General features: G+C 42.7%; 2 protein-coding genes across 2 annotated transcripts in view; one reads left to right on the top strand and one right to left on the bottom strand.

Annotated features, from left to right (window-relative positions):
- The window catches only part of LOC138983793 (zinc metalloproteinase nas-13-like), a 17,700-nt gene extending 8,777 nt beyond the window's left edge, over nt 1-8,923 (top strand). The window contains exons 7-13 of the mRNA XM_070357121.1: nt 1-160; nt 802-937; nt 4,060-4,164; nt 5,030-5,170; nt 6,486-6,665; nt 7,604-7,753; nt 8,116-8,923. The exon at nt 1-160 is cut by the window's left edge and continues 44 nt beyond it. Coding sequence (XP_070213222.1) covers nt 1-160; nt 802-937; nt 4,060-4,164; nt 5,030-5,170; nt 6,486-6,665; nt 7,604-7,753; nt 8,116-8,198 — 955 coding nt within the window. The 3' untranslated portion in view covers nt 8,199-8,923. The remainder of the gene's footprint in view (nt 161-801; nt 938-4,059; nt 4,165-5,029; nt 5,171-6,485; nt 6,666-7,603; nt 7,754-8,115) is intronic.
- A 74-nt stretch (nt 8,924-8,997) lies between these two features.
- The window catches only part of LOC138983784 (importin-5-like), a 70,916-nt gene continuing 61,275 nt past the window's right edge, over nt 8,998-18,638 (bottom strand). The window contains exons 28-29 of the mRNA XM_070357110.1: nt 13,601-16,679; nt 8,998-9,554 (exon numbers count right to left, since the gene is read on the bottom strand). Of these exons, the coding sequence (XP_070213211.1) occupies nt 16,596-16,679 (84 nt within the window). The 3' untranslated portion in view covers nt 8,998-9,554; nt 13,601-16,595. The remainder of the gene's footprint in view (nt 9,555-13,600; nt 16,680-18,638) is intronic.

The raw sequence follows: 18,638 nt of genomic DNA, 5'->3' as shown, positions 1-18,638 counted from the left end.
GCACGAGCACCAGCTTCCTGACCGCGACAGTTATATTTACATAATTTATGATAATGTGGCCCCGAGCATGCGCATTTGGTTCAACAAGTACTCCAACAAAGATGTCAACCAGTATGGCGTCCCCTTTGAATACTCTTCTGTCATGCACTACGGTATCACGGTAAGTGTTGTTGTTGTTGTTGTTGTTGTTGTGGCTGTTGTTGTTGTTGTTGTTGTTGCTGCTTATGTTACTATTGTTATTGTTGCTGTTTCAGGGAGTTGTACTTTCATCCTTGTTGATACAACAACGACAATTTAAACTTTAAAAAACAAAACAGAAGAAGCAACAGAAAATTTAGACATATGTTTCCATGGATAACAGAGTGAACAGGAGACAGACAAAAATTACTACAAAGAGAATAGGGCATTGGGTGATAAATTGTTGTCTTTATATTTAGATACATTCCAACATGTATTCACGATTTTTGGTCAGAATCGTCAAGAAAATGAATCTTCTTTTCCGCTGTAGGTATTTAGTCTATGTTCTGCAAAATGAAAATCAAAAAACAAATTCTTTGAAATCAAAGTGCAATTTTTATTTTCTGTTTACGTGCTTAATTATTCCTGTAGTCTGTTCAATAGAATGTTAATGCGCTTAGTACTATCAGAGACCGTAGAGTACACACTCTGTGTACTCTACGGTCTCTGGTACTATTGTATGATTTGCACCATAGAAATATCCTTATTTTTTATTATTGTTCTACTGTTTTCTTCTTCTTTTTCTCTTTTTGTCGTTTTCTAAGAATTGATACTCTTTTTCAGGCGTTTTCCAAAGACGGTTCTGCACAGACCATCAGAGCGAAAGACAAGAGCCGAGAGGCTGAGATAGGGCGAGTTTACTTAAAGGGACTGTCCTTCAGTGATATCAAGGTCGTCAACCTTATGTATGAGTGTAACAGTGAGTGTCTAGTTTTATTTGGTATCTTTTTTGTTTTTGTTTTTTGGGTATTTACTTTTACATCATAGTCTTTATATATTTTTGTTTTTTTCAATGCAAATTGTCTGTTTTCTGTCTGTCTGAATGCCCCCACCGCTGTCTGTCTCTCTGTCTGTCTGTCTGTCTGTCTGTCTGTCTGTCTGAATGCCCCCACCGCTGTCTGTCTGTCTGTCTGTCTGTCTGTCTGTCTGAATGCCCCCACCGCTGTCTGTCTGTCTGTCTGTCTGAATGCCCCCACCGCTGTCTGTCTGTCTGTCTGTCTGTCTGTCTGAATGCCCCCACCGCTGTCTGTCTGTCTGTCTGTCTGAATGCCCCCACCGCTGTCTGTCTGTCTGTCTGTCTGTCTGTCTGAATGCCCCCACCGCTGTCTGTCTGTCTGTCTGTCTGTCTGAATGCCCCCACCGCTGTCTGTCTGTCTGTCTGTCTGTCTGTCTGTCTGTCTGAATGCCCCCACCGCTGTCTGTCTGTCTGCCTGTCTGTCTGTCTGTCTGTCTGTCTGTCTGTCTGTCTGTCTGAATGCCCCCACCGCTGTCTGTCTGTCTGTCTGTCTGTCTGTCTGTCTGAATGCCCCCACCGCTGTCTGTCTGTCTGTCTGTCTGTCTGAATGCCCCCACCGCTGTCTGTCTGTCTGTCTGTCTGTCTGTCTGTCTGTCTGTCTGTCTGTCTGAATGCCCCCACCACTGTCTGTCTGTCTGTCTGTCTGTCTGTCTGTCTGTCTGTCTGTCTGTCTGTCTGAATGCCCCCATCGCTGTCTGTCTGTCTGTCTGTCTGAATGCCCCCACCGCTGTCTGTCTGTCTGTCTGTCTGTCTGTCTGAATGCCCCCACCGCTGTCTGTCTGTCTGTCTGTCTGTCTGTCTGTCTGTCTGAATGCCCCCACCGCTGTCTGTCTGTCTGTCTGTCTGTCTGTCTGTCTGTCTGTCTGAATGCCCCCACCGCTGTCTGTCTCTCTGTCTGTCTGTCTGTCTGTCTGTCTGTCTGTCTGTCTGTCTGGTTGGCTGTCTCTCAGAGGTTGTGTGTGTGTGTGTGTGTGTGTGTGTGTGTGTGTGTGTGTGTGTGTGTGTGTGTGTGTGTGTGTGTGTGTGTGTGTGTGTGTGATGGGTGTACACCATGTTAGTCAATGTACACGACCACGTAAATCATTGGGGGAAAAAATTAAGATTTGAAAAGTCGCATTAAGCGTGATTAAAACATTCAATCAAACTGTCCAAACAGAACAGTTTGCCAGTCGGTGAACTAAGTGATCTTAGTATAACGTAGCTATAGTCATAGTGAGAGTGTAAAATACTTGATCACCATATGTTTTTATGTTAACCAGTCATGTGTACAATACGGAATTTATATTATACCCCTAATCCCTAATTGAAATGAAGACTTTTTACATTCAGTCAAGTTTTGACTAAATGTTTTAACGTAGAGGGGGGAATCGAGACAAGGGTCGTGGTGTATGTGTGTGTGTCTGTGTGTGTGTGTAGAGCGATTCAGAGAAAACTACTGGACCGATCTTCATGAAACTTGACATGAGAGATCCTGAGTATGGTACCTCCAGATGTTTTGTTTCATTTTTTTGATAACTGTCTTTGATGACGTCATATCCGGCTTTTCGTGAAAGTTGAGGCGGCATTGTCACGCTCTCATTTTTCAACCAAATTGGTTGAAAGTTTGGTCAAGTAATCTTCGACGAAGCCCAGACTTTGGTATTGCATTTCAGCTTGGAGGCTTAAAGATTAATTCATGAGTTTGCTCATTAAAGTTGTCATTAAAATCGATTTTTTGCAAACAGATTTAAAATTGATTGCATCGTATTCTTCATCACATTCTGAATCTAAACATATATACATATGTTATGTTTACTCTTAAATTGTGATCACAATTAACGAAAATAGATTAATTAGTCTTACGATTAAAATTCAAGAAATCGATCCAAAAATGATTTCATCTTATTCTTTATCATTTCCTGATTCCAAAAACATATCGATATGATAGGTTGTATTCAAAACAAGCTCAGAAAGTTAACAAGACTACAGAAAAGCGCGCTTTCCTGCTTAGCACAATTCGCTACCACGCTAATCTGGCGTGTCAATATCGCTACGTTTTGCACGTGGAAGGTGAGCGATTTCCTTCACGCGGGGATTGACGAAGCTGTACTGTCTTGGTGAAAAAATACAGTGCGTTCAGTTCATTCCGTGAGTTCGACAGCTTGACTAAATGTAGTAATTTCGCCTTACGCGACTTGTTCTTCTTGCGTTCGCCGTTTTTTTCTCTGATGGTGTCATGGTTGGCGTTGATGCGTGGTACCATGGTTTATTAGAGTGCGCCGTGCAGCCCAGTACCTCCGTCTTCAGCACTCGAGGTTTCCGTCGGGGTTACCTCACCCTTAGCTCATGGCCCGTACGTCCTACTCTGAGAGCACAGGGGGGAGGATTTGCCGGGATCCCACCCGCAGCTAGAGTTTTAATGCGCCCTTAATCGCATTAGATGAGTCCCGTCGAAGGGCGATGGAGCATTTCGAAGAGAGTAGCAGTGCCGCCTGCTACCCCACTCCACCCTGGTAGGAAACACCGACAGTTTGGTCCGCGGCCGCAAGCGGCTGGTCTTCATATCTGAAGTCCGTTCCCCTATCCGCCACCCGGGGATGCGCTGGGTTGGGGGTGGTCGCCCCACTGAAAATCCCACACTGGGTTAAAGAAGTTCAGCCTGTCCCAGGAAATGAATACAAAGAGTGATATTATTGTATATCTCACTAAAACACTGTGCCAAGGGCCCCAGAAGAGCTTGCTTGTCAAGACGAGAACTGCACTGTGCCCATGTATGGCTAACCTTTATGTCTTCTTCCGTTTTTGTGGTCATTGCTACAATACCAAACTTGATATCACTCATTCAAATAAGGACAATGAGTAATATATTGTTTATATCACACCAGAACACTGTGCCGGCCAGGGACCCCAGCTGCAAAAGAAACTGCATTGTGCCTTGGCTAACCTTTTGGAATTCTGTTGTTTTTGTGGCCATTGGTACAATACCAAATTTTATATCACTCATTCAAATGAGGACAATGGGTAATATTGTGTTTATATCCCACCAGAACACTGTGGCAGGGACGCCAGCTGCGTAGAGCCTGCTTACCTGGACAAAAACTGCGAATGTGTCAAGCCCGGTGATGGTGACACAACCACTACCACCCCCACAGGTAAGGGGCCTTTGTTAGTTTGTTCCTTTGTTTGTGCGTTTGTTTGATGGTTTTTGTGGTTTTTTTAATGGTTGATTGGTATTGTGATGGGTTTAATTATTTTAATAATAAAATAAAAATATGCCAAACAATTTTCGTACCCTAACTAAACAAATTCATTCCGGTGTCATTTTATTGAAGCTTTTTATGTCATGAAAGGCGCTCAACTTGGTTATCTAGCACACTTTTCGGATCAAATATTTCTTTTACAAGGGTCACGTGACCGCCGCCCAAAAAAGGGTATCCCCCAAATCGCCCTGACATAAACATATTAGTCACCAACTAAAAAAAATCTAACAAAATTCATAATGGCACAACTTGGCGACTTTTGCCTGCGAGGAGAAAGTCAAATCTATTATGTGTCCACAACAGATTGTTTTATTTTGTGTCCTTAGGTATTTCGTGTCTTATGCCATCCCTACTGATGCAGGTGTCGATTGCATAAGCGGTCAAAAACGAGAGGTTTTTGTGTCAACTTTGACAAAAAGCGTTGTATTTCAGCAATGACCAAGTGAATTGCTTGCATGACAAAAAGAGTTGTATTTCAGCAATGACTAAGTGAATTGCTTGCAAACCATGACAAAAAGCGTTGTATTTCAGCAATGACTAAGTGAATTGCTTGGAAACCATGACAAAATGCGTTGTATTTCAGCCGCAATGACTAAGTGAATTTCTTGCAAACCATGACAAAAAGCGTTGTATTTCAGCAATGACTAAGTGAATTGCTTGCAAACCATGACAAAAAGCGCTGTAGTTCAGCAATGACCACACCAAGTGGACTGCTTTGAATCTTTCAAGATCTTATGCTGTGGTGTGTTAATTGCAGGTGGATGCAGCAACGGCTGGGGAGACGGCAAGTGCAACGGGTGGGCGGGGTCAGGGGAGTGTGACGCCAACCCCGTGTGGATGAAGGAGAACTGCAAGAAGGCGTGCAAAGCGTGTGATGACTCTGGGGATGGAACAACGGGTAAGGCCAGCACGCTTGCAAGTAGTGTAAACTTTGTACATTTTGAAGCACACATGTACGCATGCACGCACTCATGCGCAACGTGCGGGACACGCACACACACACTGGTACACACAAGCACGCACGCACAACTAGACACACAGACAGACACTCACACACACACGCGCACACACATGCACGTACGCACAGACAGACAGACAAAAGCACAAACACACACAAACACACATGCACACACACACACACACACACACACACACACACACACACACACACACACACACACACACACAGAAAACAGGGGTGGTATGCATGAATTACGAATGGTGAGTCGGACAAGCATTTTGCTCTTGTTATTATATACCGAGCAACAAAAGAAACGCGAAAAAATTCGTCATTGTTTGATTGACAAATTCTTCAACAATTATAGAGTTAGAAGTATTAAACCACAAAAGTTTGATAAAGACATGTTTGACCCTGCTTTTGTGTGATTATTTTGATGCTGTGACTGTTTGAACACACGGTACAAGCAGGTTTAACGTTAAACACATAATGCGCGCTCGCAGCACGTGCACTCGTGGAGCAGGAGAAATCTGATGTGTGAGATGTGTTCACTAATGCATTAGCAACCAAAAGAGACCATGACACGCTTGCTGCCAGTCTCACTTTTGAAACAGCCAGGATGCCAAGATTGACACCACCAAAATGCCAGGTCGATTTAAAGCTGGGGATGATCCAGAAGCGCTGGCATGTGCTTTAAACGTGCATATGTCAACAGTCTATCACCTTCAGCAATGTTCTGTTAACATTGGAAGCACTGCAGTTATGCAACGCGGTGGATTTTTCGGATTACCCCAAATAAGACAAGATCGCAATTTCCTGCCACAACGTCTTCGAGATCGATTCAATACAGCCACTGACACTACCAGGAACATCATTGGAAGCCACCAGTGACCGATCAGTGGCCAGAGAGCGCGATGAAGGCTGACTGAGCGAAACCTCCAAAACTTCGTCAACGTTAAACCTGCTTGTCCCGTGTGTTGAAACAGTCGCAGCATCAAAATAATCACACAACAGCTAGGTCAAACATGCCTTCATCAAACTTTTGTGGTTTGATAATTCTAACTCTATAATTGTTCGAGATTTTGTCAATCGAACATTGCAGAATTTGTTCGCGTTTCTTTTGTTGTTCGGTATATATAAACGTGTTCAACTGTAATGATAAATGGAAAATAGTGAGTTGTATATATAAGCATTTGTTTTTTCTTGTTATTCATAAACGTTTGTCTCTCATACTGTAACTATGAACATCTTGCAGACCCAGAGAAATGCCGTAACGTGTGGGGGGACGGCAAGTGTGACGGATGGGCCGACACAGGGGAGTGTGAAGCCAACCCCATCTGGATGAAGGAGAACTGCAAGAAGTCGTGCAAGGGATGCACAGAAACTGACGGCGAGGGCGATGGCGATGGTGATGGCGGTGGTGGCACCACTACAAGTAAGTTGTTGTCGTTATTAGGGGCGTTAAGCCTGACTTTGTTGGGAAGATAGCACCGTAGTAGTTGTCAAGTGTTGCGTAAGACGGGCGCAGTGGCGTGGTGGTATGACATCGGCCTCCTAATCGGAAGGTCGTGAGTTCGAATCCCGGTCGCTGCCGCCTGGTGGGTTAAAAGTGGAGATTTTTCCGATCTCCCAGGTCAACTTATGTGCAGACCTGCTAGTGACTTAACCCCCTTCGTGTGTACACGCAAGCACAAGACCAATTGCGCACGGAAAAGATCCTGTAATCCATGTCAGAGTTCGGTGGGTTATAGAAACACGAAAAAAAACAGCATGCCTACTCAAGTGCCATTAATAGTCAGAATGTTGACCCTGGGCGTCTAATGGAAGAAGAAGAAGAAGAAGTTGCCAAACCAGGTCGAAGATTACGGTCTTACAGCCGTGAGACTATTTTCACAGGCCGGGAACTAGGCTAGTAAACGGTCTGCATGTAGTGAAGATTATTTGACAGCGAGCCTCTCCACGCCTGCGCTGTATTGCACAATGCCACATGTGGCTTTCGGTTATGTTTACGTTAACCACAAGTGACTTACAGTCCGTGTTGTTGATGGCAGTGGTGGTGGGGATGAATTAAAGGGGACATCAGCATTATTATGTTGTCGTTGCTGTTTGTAGTGGTGATGGTGGTGGTGGTGATGATAAGCAGGGAGCACAAGTAAATCGTTGTGTGTGTGTGTGTGTGTTTATGAGAGAAAGAGAGAGTGTGTGTGTGTGCATGTGTGTGTGTGTGTGTGTTTTAACTATGCTTTGTGCGAAACTGTTGGGAACATACCACTTTTACAAAGGATGTTACTCAATCACTTCCGAATGAAAGTAGCCATTTTCCATTATTTTTCTTCTGCGCCTCGTATAACAATGTTCATGTGTTGTCCTCAGCCCAGTGTACGGACGACAACCAGTACTGCAGTGACTGGGCAGCGAGCGGTTACTGCACCACCAACTGGTACACGGAAACGAACTGCAAAAAGTCATGTGACACGTGCAAGGCATCTTTACACGACGAAAGTCGAACCGAAGATACTGATGGTAAGTGACATTTACAGGTTTAAGGGAAATAAAGAAAGAGAAAAATGATAGAAAGAATGAAAGAGAAAAAGAAGAAAGGAAAGGAGAAAAGAAAAAAGAAAAAAAAGAAAGAAAAATAAATCGGTGAAAACTCGGGGAAAGGTAAAGCGGGCGCAAAGTGTTGTTTTCAATATTGCTTTTTTTCTTTTCCTCTTTCATTTTGATGTATTATTGGTTTACATCTACACCCTCCCCCTCCAGCTTACTGACCCCTGCAAAAAGTTGCTGTTTGATTCATTTAGTAAGGTATAACTGAGAGAAACAAATCAAGGATTTAAAATCACAAAATATTTTGACTGACAGTGTATGTTGTATTGTCACAGGCAGTCACAGCGGAGCACAGACAATGATGTCACAGTTCATGGCCCTTCTGACGACCTTGACCTTTGCCTGGAGTCTCATGTGAAGGTCACCGTGACAAGACTGAATGCGTTCACACAATCAAGATCAAGTTGACATTAATTTTGTTATAAAACGGGAAAACTATATTTCATGTTTTTTGTTAGTCCTAATCACTAGCAAGAGTGGAAGCCAATTCCTGATCTGTCAATGTCTTATTTATAACTATTTGAAGGTGGGTGTGTGTGTTTGTATGTTCGTGTGTGTGCATGCGTGTGTGTGTGTGCATGCATGCGTGTGTGTGTGTGACAATGACAATGACTTATTTAACGAGGGTAATAGATTAAGCAATTGTCTGCTTTTTTTCATCCAGCCCTCATGTGAGAGAGAGAGAGATAACAGAAGCATTTTAACTCAAACCAATCTTCTTTCGTCATTGTAATTATCATACACATTTAACTGAAATAATAGCATTACAAGGCATTTTTTAGAAGTTAAATTTGTTTTTAAAATACAGAAGCTGAAAGGTGTTACATTGATTTGGTTGCACATTACAACATTTTATCTTCTTCTCAGGAACAAACGTTATATTGAAGGCTATGGATATTTTGGAACCTGAAAATTGTTTTTTATGTGTGCAGAAGTTGCATAATGTTTTAAATTAATTTGTTATTCTTTGTGATGTGTGAATCAGTAAAGGAATTGGTGTTGATTTGATATTCATGTTTTTGATTTGTATGTTGTTTTGTACTTAAAATGCTCAAGAGTACGAATAAAAAAATTACAAAACGGGGTAATTTGTTTGTACCTGAAAGCATGTGCTGGTGCCTTTTTTCTCGCTACACAAACAACATACACAAAAGCTGGATGGTTGGTTGTTTTATTTTCTGTACAAGACGAAACTATACATGTGGCTTGAGAAAGAACCAAACAAAAAGGATTATTTGTGAATTACAACACAAAGCAGCCAGCTCTGTACCCCGGTGTGAGCATCTGAAATATGTACAGAAACATTTTTTTGCAAAACACACCATTTCAACTACTGCAGTAAATCAATTATACAAAAGTTAAACAAGAATGCATGCAGTAGTTGCTCAAATGCTTTGCAGATATCCATCAAACACTTTCACAGATGTCGGACACAGAAAGCAAACTTACGGTACACATCAACTTGATTCAGTAGTGTATATATATATATATTTCAATTATTATGAAACGTTCTTGTCAGTGGAAAATCAGGCTGGATTTTGAAGTCGATCTTTTCTTTATTTGGTGTTTAACGTCGTTTTCAACAACGAAGGTTATATCGCGACAGGGAAAGGGGGGGAGATGGGATAGAGCCACTTGTCAACTGTTTCTTGTTCACAAAAGCACTAATCAAAAATTTGCTCCAGGGGCTTGCAACGTAGTACAATGTATTTACCTTACTGGGAGAATGCAAGTTTCCAGTACAAAGGACTTAACATTACTTAGCTTGACTAAAATCTTTACAAACATTGACTATATTCTATACAAGAAACACTTAACAAGGGTAAAAGGAGAAACAGAATCCGTTAGTCGCCTCTTACGACATGCTGGGGAGCATCGGGTAAATTCTTCCCCCTAACCCGCGGGGGGTTTTGAAGTCGATTAAAATTAGCCAAGCATCATGGTTTGAATACATTGTTTGACACAATAAAAACCACAAAGTCCTGAATTTGACTGCTTTCTCTCCTGTCATTCTTCAAAGGGTTAACACATACCCTTATATTTGTACATATTTAAAATGTTCCAGTGCCTTGGGTGAAGGGAACGAAGAAGGCACACTCAACAATGCAATCACAACACGCCAAGGAATCATCTCATTGAAACACTTTACAATTCACTTTCTTCCACATTTAAACAACAAGCAAGGAAGAAGAAAAACAATGAATTCTCTCTCATAACAGTAATTGTCACTAACAACGAAGCAAAAACATTCTCCTGTAGGAAAACTTTAAAGACATTTAGCGAGCAAATGTTAGGCCTTAACTTAAAAACGTTTCAGCAGGAAAAAAAACTCAGGAGCTAGGAAATGCAATTAATGAAAAATGTAGGGGAGGTGGGAGGGGACTTTCTTTATTTATTTGGTGTTTAACGTCGTTTTCAACCGTTCAAGGTTATATCGCGACGGGGAAAGGGTGGGGATGGGATAGAGCCACTTGTTAATTGTTTCTTGTTCACAAAAGCACTAATCAAAAAATTGCTCCAGGGGCTCGCAACGTAGTACCATATATGACCTTACTGGGAGAATGCAAGTTTCCAGTACAAAGGACTCAACATTTCTTACATACTGCTTGACTAAAATCTTAACAAACATTGACTATATTCTATACAAGAAACACTTAACAAGGGCAAAAGGAGAAACAGAATCCGTTAGTCGCCTCTTACGACATGCTGGGGAGCATCGGGTAAATTCTTCCCCCTAACGCGCGGGGGGTAAATAATAACACACACACGCATGCAACACCAATCTGACAAGGCATTCATCTAGCAAAAGACTTTTCCTGAAGATGGAATGCAGCTGCCAGAATCACACTGAAAGGCATAAGTTCAGTGATAGGCAGAAAGGAAGACAGCCGCAAATTCTAAGTATCATCCTTTTGCAGCAAAGTGGTATATGCCAGGAATGTGGGGGGAAGGCGGGGGGGGGGGACCCAAAACCCACAATACCTACTCTTAAGTTTCATGACAAAGAATGTTAAGATGTCGATCAGACCAGACTACAAATTATGCACTACTTTCTTCAGGGATCTCGCTGCATTTTTTAAAAGCACACATGACGTACAAATCATCAATGGAAAATTGCGTCAAGCTGACTGATAAAAGAAGAGGCTTTATCACACTGTTTTGAAGACTAAAGCTTAAAGGCTACAGCCTTGTGTTATCTTTCTCAGCGCATGGAGCAGTGCTTGAAGCCCTGTGTGCAGTTTTCAGACCGGTTTACCCACACTTTGACTTTGGTGTAATTTTCACCGAGATTCAGCGTATCTTCAAAATATTGAGAGTATTTTGCAACTCACAAGAAACGTTCATGAGCTATTGCTTCAAGGGCAGCAATAACATTGTCCGTTTTCAGAAGTGGAACTTTTAGGCGTTACTGCTTTTCGCTTCGACATTTTCGTCAACGTGCTGGACTCGACAACAACAATGGCGGCAAATAAAATCTCGTCATATCAGGTCTCACGTGATTACATTGACCAATCGTCAAAGCTGGATTTTATCCAATGGGCTATCACGAGAACAGGTTTGGCAACCCACTTTTGCTTTCTTCTTCCTCTTCCATTTAGTGATCATGATCAAACTTGATTTTTTTTTACGATCGTCGTATTTTTTTCTCTCCAAACGTATGGGTCGTATCCTTGGCAACTTTGCGTACAAAATACGGCTAAATCGTATGGATAAACAGGTCTGAGTTAGGGTCCATTTCAAAATATGAAATGGCTGAACCCAGTTAATCAGGTTCTGTGTACGCCATTTGTAAGTCTTTAAAAATGGACGCGAAGTCAGCAAGAATGTGACCTTGGTCCTTCTGACCAGACCTGTTTACCCCCATAAGTGTTTTGGAGTAATGCTCAGCCCCAAAAATAGTAATCCTGGCACAAAAATAGTAATCATCCAGCATTCGTCGCCAATTACAACGCACATGACAACTGTTTCTGCGAAACGCAATCATGCACATATATCCATCATTCACAAACAAAACACATCAGTCAGTTTTTGTAGTCATCATAATTTCAAAGAAGATCACATCAAAAGCACATGCATCACTGATTCTTTTTCTTTTGCTCGTAGTAGGCCTTTTTCAGTGAGTCAAGCGCTTCTCTACTGTACTTGCGCTTGCCGAATGAGTGAGGGCGAGACTTCACCACTAGAAGGCTCTCCAGCGTCTCATCAGACAGACATGATCTCTGGTCAGTCCTTTGCTTTTTCACCCCATTTTGCCATTGAAAAAAACAATGCCAAACATGTGAATTAATTTTAAAAAAATTTTTTTTTATCATTTATGAAAATCGTAGTCTTGACACAGATAGCGGAATGGCGTATTTGTTGTAGAAAATCGTAATAAATTACGCCAAAATCGTAAGGGTAAACAGGTCTGTTCTGCCGTAAGTGCAGATTACTGATACCACTTAAACACACTTACACTTGCGTATCTCATCTTGTCAGGGTAAAACCCGGTAACATGCCCCTAATGGCTTTGCCGTGAGGGCGTAAAATTTGAATTTCTCTCAGCAAGAATGTATCAATTACGCAAAAACCATTTGTGTAAACTGAATTCCTGCTTACTGTTTTGCTCGCGCTGGGTCTACTGCAACATTTGAAATTGTCTTTAACATTTTCTCCCTCTGCCTCTTTTCTTTCTCATGCTGTTACGTCTCACACAGACATCCATTCCATCAAATACACCCTCTGCCTCTCTCTTTGTCATGCTGTTACATCTCACACAGACATCCATTCCGTCAAATACACCCTCTGCCTCTCTCTTTGTCATGCTGTTACGTCTCACACAGACATCCATTCCGTCAAATACACCCTCTGCCTCTCTCTTTGTCATGCTGTTACGTCTCACACAGACATCCATTCCGTCAAATACACACAATCATCCATAAATATGTACAAGCATGGAAGCCGAAAAAAGGTGCAACAAAAGAATTAGTCAGGATTTTTTTTTTTTTTACATGAAGAATGGAATGCCGAAAAGACGGTGGTTACAAGCAGCACAAAAAAGTCCATTCCTTCTGACGCATATACAAAGAATAACACAGTAAGATGTTTCATGAATGCCAAACTGGAAACAAGCGCAAAATGAAAATCTTTATATCTGGAGGAAATTTACGTGGATCCTAATACTCAGAGGTATCAACCCTATACATCGGTAACATTGGACAAATCTTTTTTTTGTAATCAACTGTCAGTATTTTAAAAATTCACAGAAACAATTGCAGAGAAAAAAAAATCACCCATGTTGCTTGTAACTTGATATACAGTACTACGTTTCTTCTAGTCCAGAATCGCTCTCCTGCTTTCACATACAGGCAATCCATTCAAGGAAGAATGAGTTTCAAGGAAATAAATAACGCCGTGGGTTCCATCAAGCTGAATCATTTTGGCCTTGTAAATATGAATTTAACCCCCTCTGGTGAAGTGTGCAAAGAAAAACACTATTTTGTCCTTCTCACCTGGGTTCAACTATAAAACATGTTATTTATAGTTGTGTTGCGGAGGGTTGGATTGCCTGACATAACTAGGATCGAGAATGTCTTTTCTTTATTTGGTGTTTAACGTCGTTTTCAACCATTCAAGGTTATATCGCGACCGGGAAAGGGGGGAAATGGAATAGGGGAAAGGGGGGAGATGGGATAGAGCCACTTGTTAATTGTTTCTTGTTCACAAAAGCACTAATCAAAAAATTGCTCCAGGGGCTTGCAACGTAGTACAATATATTACCTTACTGGGAGAATGCAAGTTTCCAGTATAAAGGACTTAACATTTCTTACATACTGCTTGACCAAAATCTTTACAAACATTGACTATATTCTATACAAGAAACACTTAACAAGGGTAAAAGGAGAAACAGAACCGTTAGTCGCCTCTTACGACATGCTGGGTAGCATCGGGTAAATTCTTTCTCGTCCCAACCAATATGGGACTCCCCCCTAACCCGCGGGGGGTGATCGAGAATGCTTTGTGAAGCCTTGTCCTAAAAAAACAGAAATATGCACATTAACTCCCTTGATCTCCTGCTTATTTGCTTGAATGCGGATTATAATTGCCCTCCTCCGAAAGCGGCGTATGGCTGCCTGAATGGCGGGGTAAAAGAGTCATACACGTAAAAACCCACTCGTGCAAAAACATGAGTGAACATGGGAGTTTCAGCCCATGAACGAAGAAGAAGAAGATAATTGCCCAATTGTGTATGAGCAGAATGTTTTGGGGGTTATCAGAATTCTGTATCATTTGCTTGCAACCGTAAATAATACGAAGAAACCAAGACGGTTGGAACCTCCACACTCCCCAGTTCAACTTGACTAGTGTTTTCTACAGCTGTTTTCATCATAGAGCCTTTCCTTTATACAAATATTCTCACTAGAATGTTTACACAGTTGTAGAACTTGTAATTGAACTAAGTTTTTATGTTTTTGAAGGATACATCATCACTCGCAAAGTATTACATTTGACTGCCATGACATCACAACATTGTAAAAAAAAAAAAGTGTTTTGTTTAAAAACCAAACAAACTCCTAAGCATGAACAATTCTTCAAACTCACTAACTATGAACAATTTGCTCCAAGCACTTGAGAACAAAGACGGCATTGAAACAATACAATCTTGCAACAGGCGGTAGAGAAAATCCCTTTCAAAGAAAGCATGCAAGAAGGCCCGACTCTTTTTCTTTTCACGGGAAGTAATGTGCCTTTAATGATAATCTATAAGGGCCTGAAACTGGGATCTAGGCGAATCGCAAAAAGCAGTAGCTTGCCTACCAGCTTACTCCTGTTTTATTTTCATGGGTACCCTGTGCCCTTTATCTTTCACTCTGGGGACATAATACGCACCAACCAGTGAGGGTAGTTGCCCTGTATTATTGTTAACCTCAGGAATCAAAAAGAAAAAACCCCGGTACCTGTAGAAAGAAAGCAGACTGGGACTGTAACACGTGACTACAGTCCAGAAACAACATGTTGAGGAAAGACACAAGGTCACATGTTGCGGGGATATAGCTCAGTTGGTAGCGCGCTGGATTTGTATTCAGTTGGCCGCTGTCAGCGCGAGTTCGATCCCAGGTTCGGCGGAAATTTATTTCACAGAGTCAACTTTGTGTGCAGACTCTCTTCGGTGTCCGAACCACCCCCCGTGTATACTACATTGGGTTTGCACGTTAAAGATCCCACGATTGACAAAAGGGTCTTTCCTGGCAAAATTGCTTAGGCACAGTTAATAATTGTCTACCTATACCCGTGTGACTTGGAATAAGGCCGTGAAAGGTAAATATGCGCCGACATGGCTGCAATCTACTGGCCGTATAAAATTTCATCTCACACGGCATCACTGCAGAGCGCCTAGAACTGTACCCACGGAATATGCGCGATATAAGCCTCATTGATTGATTGATTGATAACACCGGCATGTTCAAAAACATTCCAAGAGTCAACTTTCAGTCTATATCATAACCATGTGAGTCGGAACTCGTAATGACAAGATCTAACAAGGAGAAGTAAGCGAAGTAAGTACAGAAAGCAGTAAAAAGGGGGGGGGGGGGGGGGCGGTTATGCTGAACCAGTCTTCTGTCACCTGTCAAGATAAGAAACTATGAGTTGAACAAACCACTTTCATCTTTGCTGACTGTTTGAAGATTTTCTTGGATCGGCATAACTTCCACTTACTCTTGTTGGTTACGTGAAGATTGTTTACTTCCCTTTGTTTCAAAGAGTCAGTCTGGAGTTTTGTGCTTGTGGGAGATATGAGAAAAGGCTTTTTTCCTTTTTTTTTCTTTTAATTTTTTGTTGTTGTCGTGGGAATCAGCTTTTTTTCCGAGATATAAGGGCTTACAAACGGACAAGGCTAAAATTTGCTGTTAGTCAAAGTAACATGAAACCTACTGATTGTGAATTTCTGGGGAAAGAATTCAAACTTTACTACAGGCAGTAAAATAAAATTGAAATACATGTAACAAGTTGAGAATCAACACTCCGACAATGTTTGGCTATTATTTGGAGACTATCACTTTGGAATTCCTTATTTGTTGAAAGTACTTGAAAGCAGATCCCCATAACCCAGTTGACAACAAGTGAATTTCACTGTACGCAAAGCAAGAATAGGACACACACGATGTTAGAGGTAATACAATGTCTTTTCAAATGTAGTATTCACTGAGTTGGTTTCACAAAGCAGTGTTCACTTGGCGAGTTTGTGACAAAGGATTCTAACGTTTACTGCGGCAGACAGGCGTTCACTTGGAGAGTTTGTGACAAAGGATTCTAACGTTTACTGCGGTTGACGCGTGTTCACTTGGAGAGAGCTTCAACCCTTTTTATCACTGTCACAGGTAGGCGTTCACTTAGAGAGAGCGTTAAAGTAAGCACTCTGTTCACTGTGGCAGACAGGTGTTCACTTGGAGAGAGCTTCAGAAAAACCTTTCCATCAGTCACAGGTAGGCGTTCACTTGGAGGGTTAAAATAATCTCTCTGTTCACTGTGAGACAGATGTTCACTTGCAGAGAGCTCGGAAGCTTGTTTTTCAATATTCCAGGCTTGTTTTCACTTGGAAAGAGCAACAGACAAAGCCGTCTGTTCACTATTCCAAGCAGGTAGGTGTTCACTTCCAGGACAGAATTTCAAAGGGTTCTGTTATCCATGTGAACACTGTTTAAGGTAGGTGTTCACTTGGCAAGCGATTCTAACAAAGCTTTGGGCCATTCATGTGAACACTGTCGGGCGATGTTCACTTGGAGAGAGCGTCTGACAAGGCTTTCTGCTGTTCGTGCGAACATTGTGCCAGACAGGCCTGGAACATCTCCTCACTGGTCTGAAACAGCAAGAGTGGTCGTGTCAATCATGAAGTGGGTGAACAAATGATACAATGAAAGAGATTGTAAGGCTTCTTTTTAAGCCTACTGTCTATATGATACTTACCGAGACAGTACTATTCTTGCACATTATCTATTATAGGCCGAAAAAATTGGACAAAACGCTGAGTGGGTACAATTATCTCCCATAACCATGCGCCACCGTGGATCCCAAGCACTGTCCGAGTGCTTCCCCCTTACAGGATGTAGGTGGCGCGTCCTCTTTCTTTATGAGCTGCAGACCCTCAAAAAGCCCATAACATATCAAGAGGGGAGGCGGGAGGGAAACTCTAATAGTACTGTCTCGGTAAGTATCATATAGACAGTAGGCTTAAAAAGAAGCCTTACAGTCAATATAACACTTACCTCGACAGTACTATTCTTGCACAGAATACCAGAGTGGTGTGAGGGTGATATGTAGAGTATTAAACTCCTTAATCAAAATCACTTAAATCCAAGGATTAAGATACCCAGGCAATTTTCGAACAGTACTACCGTAAAAGAAAATATACCCAAGAAACATACCTTAGACTGACGTGACCATGCTAGCAACCACTGCTGTGTGGTGAACTCAATGTCAAAGTCCAGGCCACTCAAAGCTTGAATACCACTGAGTCTACGGCAAGTGGCTAAAGCGATGAGGAACAATTAGTCTTAAAAATCAGCAACTTGATACTGATGCCTGCCAGGGGTTCAAACTCATTGCTACGCAGGAGTTTGAGGACCAGAAAGACATCCCCCTTGGGAAATGAAACCCGAGGTTTAGACACCGCTGCATTGCTAATACCCGAAAGGACATTAGCGATGAGGGAGGACCTGATCAAGTGTTCAGTTCTGCGACCAGTAGCGGCCGCAATCGTGGAAGCGATGGCAGATCTGTATCCAAGAAGAGTCTTAGAAGAAAGACTCTTCTTTTGATACACTTCCACCAGGAAGTTGGCCAAGTCCTGTGTTGAGGGATAAAGCGGCTTTATCCCCTTGGACAAGGCGAAGGTGGCCCAAGCTCTCCAGCGTAAGTCGTAGAGCTGATTAGTTGATCGCCTCTTAGCGTTCAAGGAAAACTCTACTGAACTCTTGTGCAATCCTAGTGCAAGCAGTTTGGAGCGCACAAGAGCCATGCGGTCAAGCACAGACTCTCTGGACGTGGATGAGGGAGGCATGATCGAGGCTGGAGCAGACCTCCCCCGTCCAGATCCAGAGGTAGAGGGTCTACGTGGGTGAGACCGCGAAGATCTGGAAACCACGGAGCTGTTGGCCAGTAAGGCGCGACCAAAATCAGTCTTGGTCGTTCCTGCAGATATTTTGCCAGCACCCTCGGAATCAGAGATGTCGGGGGATAGGCGTAAGCATCGAGGAGCCTCCACAAGAGAGTGAATGCGTCCAAGTGGAACGCATTCATGTCTCGAAAGGGGCTGACGTACCTGGGAAGCCGAGCGCTGAATCGAGTTACGAACAGATCGATCAGAGGACGGTCCCACCTTGCCCACAGACGCTGTAGAACGTTGTGAGCGATGGTCCATTCTGTGGAGAGAACCTGATCGCCCCGACTGAGAATGTCGGCCAGGGCGTTCAGTTTCCCCGGAACGAACTGGACTGACATCCGGACCTGATTGGTCTGGCACCAGAGCAGAATCTCCTCCGCCAACAGGGAGAGGGACCGAGAATTGGTGCCCCCCTGGTGGCGAAGGTAAGCTAAGCATGTGGTGTTGTTGTCCCCGTTGAAAATCAGAGGGGCCAAGGACAGGCCGAATGGGAGGGCCCGAAACTCGAACACCGTGCCCTCCCAAACGAACCGGAGCAGATGTCGGTACCCCGGGGCCACCAGGATGTGGAAGTAAGCATCCTGGAGGTCCCAGACATGGCCCAATCGTTTGGCCGGATGGCCAACCGGACCGACGAAGGGGTTTCCATCTTGAACT

Source organism: Littorina saxatilis, linkage group LG13, assembly GCF_037325665.1.
Source record: "Littorina saxatilis isolate snail1 linkage group LG13, US_GU_Lsax_2.0, whole genome shotgun sequence".
Taxonomy (NCBI): domain Eukaryota; kingdom Metazoa; phylum Mollusca; class Gastropoda; order Littorinimorpha; family Littorinidae; genus Littorina; species Littorina saxatilis.
Note: the sequence above shows the minus strand (reverse complement) of the source record. Positions and strands in the feature narration are given on the sequence as shown.